A 12,345-nucleotide genomic window follows, 5' to 3' on the forward strand; every position below is an offset into this window, starting at 1 on the left:
CCACTCGCACTGTATGTACCTGCAAAGACTTGATTACCTGCAAAGACTCGCATTCCGAATATTCTTCACATTCCAATCTGTAATTATTTTGTAAATGTGTCTTTGCCTATACATGCCGCGTTTACGAATCTGCCTCTTCACTCACCTGATGAAGGAGCAGCATTCCAAAATCTTGTGATTCCAAATAAAGCTGTTGGACTCTAACCTGGTGTTCTAAGACTTCTTACTGTGCTACCTTGGTTATTTCTGAATATCCGATTCAACTGTGCCTCTGATTATAGGGGTTTATGGCTAACTGTCCCAAGTAGCAGTCCAATTTGTGTCCAAAACCATGTTCTCATTCTAAAAGCCCTTATAAAGATTCCCAAATCTATTCCTGTTAAGTTGAAGCTATCCATGACAATTGCATCCGTTCGCATCCGTTGGTAAAGTAAGGAACCAGGTAGGTTCCTACTACCTTAAAACATATCTGTTCAATGCACGTCAGCTGATTTGATTGACTTTGTTGGGGCTGTGGATTGTTTCCTGTTCAGTTCTTTTGGATTCCATCAAACATTTCCCTTATTTGGCCTCCAATTTCATGATCCAGTCTCCGCTGCTGACCTGAAGATCCGCAACAGATGTCAGCATTTTTTTTCCCTTTTACTCATGCCTCTTGCCTCCATGGTTTCCATTTTATATACATCTAGACTAGAAAGTTCCATCCTTAAATTCAACAATCGTGGCTGCAAATTATACACTGAATGACACAAGATGGAGCTACAACTGCACAAAAGTAGATTCTTAAAAATGTCTGTTGGTGTCACAAGTAGACTTACATCAACACTGCAATGAAGTTCCTGTGAAAATCCCCTAGTCGCCCACACGGGTACACTGAGAGAATTTTAGCATGGCCAATGCACCTAACCATAGAATCCCTACAATGCAGAAGGAGGCCATTCAGCCCATTGAATCTGCAATGACAACAATCCCATCCAGGCCCTATCCCCGTCACCCCATTTATTGACCTCGCTAATCTCCCCTAACCTATGCATCCTGGGACACTAAGTGTCAATTTCGCATGGCCAATCAATCTATCACGCATCTTTGGAGTTTTTCGAACTGTGGGAGGAAACCGGAGCACCCAGAGGAAAAGCATGCAGACCCAAGCCGGGAATCGAATATTGGTCCCTGGCACTGTGAGGCAGTTGTGATAACCACTGTGCCACCTTTTTGGCATTCCATATCTTGTAGAAATAGTCATGTTGTAACGTGCCTTTAAGGGATTATAGCATGACAAACCTCTCTCCAGTGATGTCATGCTGCAATCGGTTTCACTTTTGATGTTCAACTGAGCACACAGCAGTTGACTCTGCTGCTCTGGTGTTGTCAAGCTTTGTGTTACTGTATAAATGTCCCTATGTGCTTAGTCTTAATGAATGAACCCACAACATGTTTACCCCACAACATGTTTACCCAATCCATCTTGAGTGATTGGTGCTTTTATATCATTGCAACCACACGGGTAAGTCTCATAGTTAACATGCAATCCTTTCTACCAGACACCAAAGGAATTTGCTGATATGTACACGGATGCAATGATATCTGAATACTCAGATCAGGCAGACCAAGAATTGTTGGATTTTGAATTGGAGAAACTGGAAGAACTGGATGAAACCAATATTCCCCGAGAGGTGGACTGGCGTCAACAGAACTACGTTCGTAAAGTAAGGGACCAGGTAGGTCCCTACTACATTAAACCATGTCTGTTCAATGCAAGTCAACTGATTTGATTGACTTTGTTGGGGCTGCGGATTGTTTCCTGTTCAGTTCTTTTGGACTCCATCAATTATTCATTTCTGCCATAACAAACTTGGAACATTTTTGATGTTTTGAGGGAGGGAGCTGTGGAAAATAGCAAGAGGAACAATTTGTGGGTGCTGTTCCTCTAAGAGCCGGTAGGCAGAGATACTGAGCACAGCAGCAGGCAATTGGGATATAAGGGATTCAGACAGGGAACAGAGAAACATATATTTTGGATATTACTAAAGGTACATATACATTCAGGAACTTCTGAATTTTCCAATGCCAATGTTCTGATCGAACGCTTTGGATGCCTGGAAGATTCTCTGAAGTCCAGATGGGGAAATAAAATAATCAAAGCTGAGTTACAATTTGACTTTTTAATACCTCGAAGTCATGAAATCATGTGGTCAATGGTATTGTGGTCAAAGTTCAATGATAAAGGGCAAGGGAGTTCTTGTGTGAAGCATGGAACCTCAATAGCGCGTGGGCTGCATTTTACCAAGACGTGGGGTGGGAGTGGACATCGGCTGGATAGGGTGGGGATGAGTATTGCTTGCCCCTTTGGGAGGAAAGGAATCGGAAACCCACTTAGTTTAAATAAGGCTGCCCGGCAAAGATGACAGGTTGCCAGTGGCTTTAATAAGCAGAGAGTGGGAGGATTCCCCCCTACTCCTCAATGAACAAAGGGAAATACAACCCTTCGGCCCTCCAAGCCCATGCCGATCATGATGCCCTAACTAAATTTAAAAAACCTTCTGCCCTTACTCGGTCCATATCCCTCTATTCCCTCCCTATTCCTGCACCCATCCAGATGCCTCTTAAATGTTGCTAATGTGCCTGCTTCCACCAACACCTCTGGCAGCACGTTCCAGGCACCCACCACTCTCTGCGTGAAAAACGCCCCCCGCAGATCTCCCTTAAACTTTCCCCCTCACGCCTTGAACCTGTGCCCCCTTGTAATTGACACTTGCACCCTGGGCAAAAAGCCTCTGACTATCCAAACTGTCTATGCCTCTCATAATTTTGTAGACCTTGCTTGTAGTTGAAGGACCCACCCTTGAGAGCTGCCAGCCAATTAGACTGGCTTTTGCAGTGTCAGAAGAGAGGGTTGCCACTGTTGGAACTCCAGCAAAAAGTGTCATGGACACTGCACAAGTTGATTCCAGGATTGTTTTGTTAGGGACGGATTGGGCGACAGCCCAATCCCTCCCTAACCTCCCAACCACTCTTTCACGAGCTTTGAAAAAACAGCCATCCCAATCTTGCTTGCCTTCTAATCCCCAATGGGTGGTTGATTGAGATCTTAATTGGGTAGCTAAAGGCCTCAATAGGCCTAAAGGTGGCGACCTCGTGGGTGCCTGTATTATGGAGAACAGGTTGGGGATAGGCAGTAGACTAGCTGTACATTATGCTTCATGTGCCCTGCCCAAGTCCTATCAAAAAAAAGCCAGGTATTACTGTGCCCTGCACTGTTGTTTACTTGTGACAATTACTCCAGAGGACAAGGTTAGCCAGATTTTCATCGGAATTAATTCTTGGATTCAGCAGGGATTGGGACTCTGGGATGGTGGGAACAATTGGAATTGAAGCCTGGAATCCTATAAGCATGTTGTGGCTTTCCAAATGTCATCGTATTTCTGAGGTTGCGAAAGTACAGGGTGCGGGGGGAATGGATGAACACCTTGTGATTGTCTATAATCCTTGGCCACTTCTGCTTTCCCCTCCTCACCTGCACACTGTTACCTGGTCCCTGATCCTCAAGCTATGCTGGTGTCCGCAAACCATGGTGAGAGCTAGGGGACTGGACTGTTGTGTTATGTCACTTAGGCAGGAGATGGACAAAGAGTTCAAGTTTGGGCACCTCAAAGTGAATGGATACTCGGGAAAGGGCAGTAGTCTGGAACGGAATATTCTGCAACAGAATATTGGGCAGAACAGATTTCATGTCATTTCTCTCCCTGGAGTGCAAGGCACAGGTATCGTCAACTACACAAAATCTCTATTAGTTTTCGGTCATGTTGGTGAAGATGATGAAGAAAAGGCTTGAAGATGTTAACATTTGCCAATTGATCTGTTTACCCTTCAGGGAAAGTGTTCATGCTGCTATGCGATGACTGCAGTTGAAGCTCTGGAAGGCCAAATAGCCAAGGAAAAGGGCCAATTTGTAGAACTGAGCGCACAAAACATTGTTGACTGCTCCGATGAATATAGCAATCATGGGTGCCGTTCAGGCTTACCGTTTCGTGCCTTCCAATACGTACGAGACCACGGCATTGAAACTGAAGAAGCATATCCCTTCCAAGAAAAGGTACAATTACTGCACACTGTACTCCCACTGTCTTCAGTTCATATGGGGCTGTCAGGTATAAGTTCTGAGAGATATTCTGGCTTAAGGCACAGCTTCACTTAACTTTTCCAAAATGTGTTTCCAGAAGTTCCTGAATCTGAGAATCCTCAGGTATAGTGGCACACAACAGGATTTGACAGGGTAGATGGAGGAAGAGTGTTCCCGATGGTGGGGGAGTCCAAAAATAGGCGTCACACTTTTTAGGATATGGGGTAATCCATTTAGGACTGAGATGAGGAGACGTTTCTTTACCCAGAGAGTGGGAAGCCTGTGGGATTCTCTATCACAGAAAGTAATTGGGGCCAAAACATTGTGGGTGAGATCTTCCAGTTGATGGCACGCTCCCGCCGCGAGTTTCCCAGTGGTGGGGGAGCGGTGGGGGAGGGGGGGCAGCGACGTGGGTGGTGGCATGGGGGTGCAGAGGATCCCACTGCCGGCCAACGATGGGTCATCTCCTGCCACCAAGAAACATGTTGAGGGGGTTGGGGGGGGGGGGGGGGGGGGGCGGGGGGGAAATGCGGGCAGAGAATCCCACCCTGTATGTTTTCAAGAAGGAGGTAGATATAACTCTTGAGGCTGAAGGGATCAAAAGGTACGAAGTGGGGGGTGGGGTGTGTGGAGGAGAGCAGGAACAGGTTACTGAACTGGATGATCAGCCATGATCATAATGAATGTTGGAGCAGGCACAAAGGGCCAAATTGCCTATTCCTGCTCCTATTTTCTATGTTTCAAATGACATTTTGAATATCAATGGGAAGAACAAGAAAAATTGCAGCACAGGAACAGGCCCGTCGGCCCTCCAAGCCTGCACCGACCATGCTGCCCATCTGAACTAAAACCCCCTACCCTTCCAGGGACCTCTCTATTCCCATCCTATTCATGTATTTGTCCAGATGCCCCTTAAAAGTTACTATCATGTTCGCTTCCACTACCTCTTTTACCCTCCCTGTGTAAAAAGACTTGCCTCTTACATCTCCTTTAAACCTTGCCCCTTGCAGTTTAAACCTATGCCCCCTAGTAATTGACTCTTCCACCCTGGGAAAAAGCTTCTGACTATCCACTCTATCCATGCCCCTCATAATCTTGTAGACTTCTATCAGGTCACCCCTCAACCTCCGTCTTTCCAGTGAGAACAAACCAAGTTTTTCCAACCTCTCCTCATAGCTAATGCCCTCCATACCAGGCAACATCCTGGTAAATCTTTTCTGTACCCTCTCCAAAGCCTCCACATCCTTCTGGTAGTTTGACAACCAGAATTGAACACTATATTCCAAGTGCAGCTTAACTAACGTTCTATAAAGCTGCAACATGATTTGCCAATTTTTAAACTCAATGCCCTGGCTGATGAAGCCAAGCGTGCCGTATGCCTTCTTGACTACCTTCTCCACCTGCGTTGCCACTTTCAGTGACCTGTGTACCTGTACACCCAGATCCCTTTGCCTATCAATACTCTTAAAGGTCCTGCCATTTACTGTATATTTCCGATCTGTATTAGACCCTCAAATGTGTTACCTCATATTTGTCCGCATTAAAATCCACCTGCCATTTCGCTGCCCAAGTCTCCAACCAATCTATATCCTGCTGTATCTTCTGATGGTCCTCATCACTATCCGCAAATCGACCAACCTTTGTGTCATCCACAAACTTACTAATCAAACCAGTTACGTTTTCATAGAATTCATAGAATCCCTACAGTACAGAAAGAGGCCATTTGGCCCATTGAGTCTGCACCGACCACAATCCCACCCAGTCCCTACCCCCATATCCCTACACATTTTACCCGCCAATCCCTCTAATCTACGCATCCCAGGACACTAAGGGGCAATTTTAGCGTGGCCAATCAACCTAACCCGCACATCTTTGGACTGTGGGAGGAAACCGGAGCACCCGGAGGAAACCCATGCAGACACAAGGAGAATGTGCAAACTCCACGCAGACACAAGGAGAATGTGCAAACTCCACACAGACAGTGACCCAAGCCGGGAATCGAACCCAGGTCCCTGGAGCTGTGAAGCAGCAGTGCTAACCACTGTGCTCCCGGGCCGCCCTTGTTTTCCTCCAAATCATTTATATGTATTACAAACAGCAAAGGTCCCAGCACTGATCTCTGAGAAACGCCACTTGTCAGAGCCCTCTATTCAGAAACAAATCCTTCCACTGCTATCCTCTGTCTTCTATGACTGAACCTGTTCTGTATCCATCTTGCCAGCTCATCTCTGATCCCATGTGACTTCACTTTCTGTACCAGTCTGCCATGAGGGACCTTGTCAAAGGCCTTCCTGAAGTCCATGTAGACAAAATCCACTGCCCTACCCTCATCAATCATCTTCGTCATTTCCTCGAAAAACTCTATCAAGCTCGTGAGACACGACCTCCACTTCACAAAACCATGTTGCCTCTCACTAATAAGTCCACTTATTTCTAAGAGGGAGTAAATCATGTCTCGAAGAATCCTCTGTAATAATTTCCCTACCACTGACATAAGGCTCACTGGCCTGTCATTACCTGGATTATTGTTGCTACCTGTCCTAACCAAAGGAACAATACTGGCTTTTCTCCAATCCTCTGGGACCTCCCCTATAGGCAGTGAGGAGACAAAGATTTCTCTCGAGGCCCCAGCAATTTCCTCCCTTGCCTCTCTCAGTATTCTGGGGTATATCCCATCAGGCCCTGGGGACTTGTCTACCTTAATGTTTCTCAAGACCCCCAATACCTCCTTCTTTTTGATCTCAACTTGACTCAAACTATCTACACATCCTTCCACAGACTCATCATCCACCAAGTTCTTCTCTTGGGTGAATACTGATGCAAAGTACTCATTTAAAATCTTGCCCATTTCCTCTGGCTCCACGCATAGATTCCCTCCCCTGTCCTTGAGTGGGCCAACCCTCTCCCTGGCTACCCTCTTGCTCTTTTTATATGCATAAAAAGCCTTGGGATTTTTCTTAATCCTGCTGGCCAATGACTTTTCGTGACCCCTTTTAGCCCTCCTTACTCCTTGCTTAAGTTTCTTTCTACTTTCCTTGTATTCCACACTTGCTTCATGTGTTCCCAGCCTCCTAGCCTTGACAAATGCTTCCTTTTTCTGCCTGACTAGGCTCACACTATCTCTCATTATCCAAGGTTCCTGAAACTTGCCACACTTATCCTTCATCCTTACAGGAATGTGCCTGTCCTGAATTCCTAGCAACTTACACTTGAAAGTCTCCCTCATGCCAGATGTTGATTTGCCCTCAGACATCGGCCCCCAATCTACGTTCTACAGGATGTCTTTCATTCTTAAAGTGTATCATTGGAGTAATTAGTCCATCATCCTTCCCAACAGAACTACTCTCTCCTCAGTGACCATTGCTGAATCGCAATACCTTTCAGTGACGCGTCACTCTTTGATGAATCAAGTGACTGAAGTATTCACTCGGAAGAGTCAAACTTGTTCGAAAGAAACATTGGTCAAGTGTCAAGCCTTGATTATGAGTGGCCTCAAAGACATCACATGCTTTCCCCATTCAATACCAATGCAAAAAACATCTTCCAGGAGGGATTGTGGATAATCATCAGGAGTGAAAGCACTGACTTAATTTTCAGTTGCTATACTGGGCACTGAGGCAAACTGCAGCCTCACAAAGAACTACCCCAGCTAAGATCAATTAACTCAACACATTGAGGAGAGATTTTTGCCTTGTGCAGCGGAGAGAGAGGGGGAGAAATCATAGAATCCCTGCAGCGTAGAAGGAGGCCATTTGGCCCACCGAGCCTGCACCAACAATAATCCCACCCACGTCCCATCCCTGTAACCCCACATATTTACAGTCCTAATCCCCTGAAAGGGGGAAATTTAGCACAGCCAATCAATTTGGAGTGTGGGAGGAAACCGGAGCACCCGGACGAAACCCACGCAGACACAGGGAGAATGTGCAAATTCCACACAGTCACCCGAGGCCGGAATTGAACCCTGGGTCCCTGACGCCGTGATGCAGCGGCGTGCCGCCCACAAGAAGACGAGAGAAAGAGAGAGTCAGCACAAGGTTTGGGTCCAGATGGGTCTGACACTTCTCAATGAGGGGCAGGGGAATGCACAGAGGTCAAGTGATGGATGATTTGCTTAAGAATTTTAGGCTGCGGGGGTGTGAAGGGTTTGGGATGAGTAAGGCTTTGATGAAGGTGAGGAATTTGGCATTGATATGTTGATGGAACAAGCGATCGGGGAGGAGAGCGAGGCCCAGGGATGAAAGTTGACTGAGATTTTTCATGTGGAAGTTGAAGTTTATGGAAATTATTATCGGCCAATTTTCCAACAGATTCCCATTTTTAATTACAGGAGAACAAAGAATGCTTATTTAACATCTCGAAGAGTTTCACCAGAATTCACGGATTCAAACGGATTAAGCCCATTAGTGAGAAAAAGTTAGCAGCACTAGTGGCAACTGTTGGACCCATTTCTGTACTGGTCCAGGCATCAGAAAAATCCTGGAGCTTTTACAAGTCAGGTAAACAAAATTCTAAACTTCTATTAATTCACCATGGTTCAGATTCTATCTCACAACCTCACCGTGCGAGATGGGGTAACATAGAAACACAGAAACACAAGGTGCAGAAGGAGGCCATTTGGCCCATCGAGTCTGCACCAACCACAATCCCACCCAGGACCTATCCCCACAACCCCGTGCATTTACCCTAGCGAGCCCCCCTGACACTTATGGGGCAATTTAGCATGGCCAATCCACCTAACCTGCACATCTTTGGACTATGGAAGGGAACCGGAGCACCCAGAGGAAACCCACGCAGACACGGGGGCGAATGTACAGACTCTACACAGCGAGTGACCCAAGCCAGGAATTGAGCCTGTGTCCCTGATGCTGCGAGGCAGCAGTGGTAACCACTGTGCTACTGCAACACTCCACATTTAGGGATATTCCACAGTCCTGTCACACCTCCTCTTATTCTTCGCTTTGCTACTTCTCTCCTTTGAAGTTCTTTATTGAAATTTCCTTCTTTAACCAGGCCCATCCTAACTGCTTCCTGTTTGGATGACCTTTGGGATGAGTTGCTCGGTGAAAGATGATAGACGAACACAAAATCTTGTACTTCTGACCCTCCTGATCTTGTATAACGTTCTATCAATTTGGAATTCTCTGCATCTAAAGTACTATCCTCCATTTTACAGGGGTTTTGGATGATGCTACCTGCAACAGTATAAAAGTTAACCATGCAGTGCTCTTGGTAGGATACGTGGACAAAGAACCAAAACCCTATTGGATCGCTAAGAACAGGCAAGTAATAGGAACCAATTAAGAGTATCAGGTACATTGAAGTGAGTTACTCGCCACAGTCTCTGATCTGCTCTTGTAACCACTGTTTATATGGCGAGTCCAGTTGAGTTTCTGGTCAATGGTAGCCCCAAGGATGTTGGTGCTGTCCAAGGAGACCTGAAAATAAATTATCTGATGAAGAGGAAGAACTAAAGAACGTGGGCTTGAGTTTGGCTCTCCTGAAGGCTAATTGGAGGCCGGAATTTTCCAGCTGCACCCGTCCCAAAACCAGGACGGGAAAATTCCCTCCATTGTCTCAAAACTAATCTGAAATGTAAGTGTACACAAATGTGTTGTCTCTTTCGTTTGGTACTTCATCTAATTATCCAAAGACTTTTTCTGAACGGATTGTGTATCTCTGGAAGTGAACTCGTTGTAAAGTAAATCTGATATCCTGCTGAGGATGTAAGCTAAATGAATCCAAATGCATTCAAGATACATGAATAAGTGGCCAATATTACCAAAGCAAACTTGCAAAGCATCCCTACATTGGGCGCTGCTGTTTTTGTGGTGCAAGCTCGAAGGGCCAAATGGCCTCTACTCCGACACCTGTGTTCGATGCTCCATTTCTCTGTTAACTCTGTTAATTTTGGATTTGATTTGATTGGTGTCGGATATTAACATGTAACCTCCTTTTCTAGCTGGGGAACATCCTGGGGTGAGGGAGGCTACATGCGCATAGTTATGGGCAAGAACATGTGTGCCATTACCCATTGTGCTTCGTACCCCATCGTCTGAAGAATTTCGACTTCAATAACAAAAAGAAAATAGTTCTGAAGAAATTATTTCAGATGACAAAGTGTATTTAGCAAGAAATTATGATATTGTAACTGCACTGCCAGTTTCTAGACTGTAATAAAGACTCCATAGACTGTAGGTGCAGCAAGAAGTAAGGTCACGTGGTCTCCATGTGCATTTATGATAAACTTTGCAATATGAACTGTATTCTGCTGCATTGGTTTTGGGTTCTTAGAATAGTACTTTGTATGATCAATAAAAGCAAATTTCAAATAATCCGATTGTCATTGTTTACTTTCAGTGTTGGTGGGGGCGGGAAGCGGGGGTGGGGGAGGGGGCTGCGGGGAATGAGGTAGATGCCTGAAGAAGAGAATTGTAAGGAGTATAGTCAGTGATAAGGTGGGTGTACACTAGATGGCGCAAGTGGCGCAAACTATCTCGATGGGCTAGATGGCCTATTTTGGGTTGTGACATTTGTTAATTCTGCAACTTTCCGAGTCACTTTGCTCCACCTTACCTTTCTTGATGTGCGGCACAGCAGTTAGCACTGCTGCCTCACAGCACCAGGGACCTGGGTTCGATTCCTGGCTTGGGTCACTGTCCATGCGGAGCTTGCACGTTCTCCCCGTGTCTGCGTGGGTTTCCTCCGGATGCTCCGGTTTCTTCCCACAGTCCCAAAAACGTGCTGGTTAGGTGCATTGTCCATGCTAAATTCTCTGTGTACCTGAACAGATGCCGGAGTGTGGCGACTGGGGGATTTTCACAGTAACTTCATTGCAGTGTTAATGTGAGCCTACTTGTGACAGTAATAAAAATAAACTAAAAGTGATTAGCAAATGAGAACAGTGTTGGTTATGTCACAGTACTGCCAATCCTTAGTTGTTTGAAGTTTATTTATTAGTGACACAAGCAGGCTTCTATTAACATTGCAATGAAGTTGCGATCAGAAACTGGTGATTCTTTTTAAGGTGTGGTCCTTCCAGTTATGGTGCTGTTATGATCTTCAAGGTGATCTCCAGCACTTTGACCCAGCAATGATGATGGCATGGTTCTGTCAGGGCCTTTCAGCTCCTGACCTCATTACAGCCTTGATCCTAATGTGGACAAAAGAGCTGAATGCCAGAGGTGAGGTGCGAGTGACTGCCTTTGATGTCAGGGCAGCATTTGACTGATCATGACATCAAGGAGCTCAAACAAAAGTGGAGTCACTGGGAATCAAACTCAGAGCTAACTGTCTGCTGGTTGGAGTCATACCAAGCTCAAAGGAAGGTGGCTGTCGTTGTTGGATGTCAATCATCTCAGTCCCAGGACATCACTGCAGGAGTTCCTCATGTTAGGACAATATTCAGGCTTTGACTGACAAATGGCAAGTCATATTCATGCCATACAATTGCAAGTCAATGGCCATCACCAACAAGAAATAATCCAACCATCTCTCCTTGACATTGAATGATGTCATCATCACTTAAACACCCCTATCAACATCCTGGAGATTACCACTGACCAGAAACAACTGGGATTGGCCATTCACATACTGTGGCTATAAGAGTAGGTCAGAGGCTGGGGATTCTGCAGTGAGTAACTGGCTTTCTGACTCCCCAAACCCTGTCCACCATTTACAAAACACAAGTCAGGAGTGTGATGGAATACTCTCCACTTGCCTGGATGAGTGCAGCTCCAGCAACACTCAAGAAACTCAACAACATCCAGGACAAAGCAGCCCGCTTGATTGACACTCTATTCACAAGACTTATTATTCACTCCCTCCAACATCGGGATACCAACAACAGTGTATACCACCCTCAGAATCTTTGCGAGCACCTTCCAAAATCACAATCTCTACTACCTGGAAGGACAAGGGCAGCAGATGCATGGAAATGTCACCACCAGCGAGCTTTCCTCTCAGCAAGGTTCAAGGAGGCAGCTCGCCACCACCTTCTCCAGTGAGGTGACTTTAATCCTCACTGGACAATGCTGCATCTAAGATGCAGTTGAATTCACCTGTCTCCATAAATGTCTAGAGTTCCTGACACACTGACAACAAGGACTTTGCAGATGGGGAAAGAATGGCTACAACAATGATTTTAACAATAATAATGGTAATTGTGGCTTTAAAATGCTGGTTCTGGCTGAGAGTGAAGCATGCTAGGATTTTTGGTCAACTTA

General features: G+C 45.7%; 1 protein-coding gene across 1 annotated transcript; it reads left to right on the top strand.

Moving 5' to 3' along the window:
• The first annotated feature begins 3,895 nt into the window (after positions 1-3,895).
• LOC144479386 (cathepsin L-like) lies at positions 3,896-11,217 on the top strand. Its single transcript, XM_078198007.1, has 4 exons — positions 3,896-4,093; positions 8,451-8,619; positions 9,297-9,402; positions 11,163-11,217. The coding sequence occupies exons 1-4, from the start codon at positions 3,896-3,898 to the stop codon at positions 11,215-11,217; spliced, it is 528 nt and encodes a 175-aa protein (XP_078054133.1).
• The last annotated feature ends 1,128 nt before the right edge of the window (positions 11,218-12,345 follow it).

Source organism: Mustelus asterias, chromosome 26 (genome assembly GCF_964213995.1).
Source record: "Mustelus asterias chromosome 26, sMusAst1.hap1.1, whole genome shotgun sequence".
Classification (NCBI taxonomy): domain Eukaryota; kingdom Metazoa; phylum Chordata; class Chondrichthyes; order Carcharhiniformes; family Triakidae; genus Mustelus; species Mustelus asterias.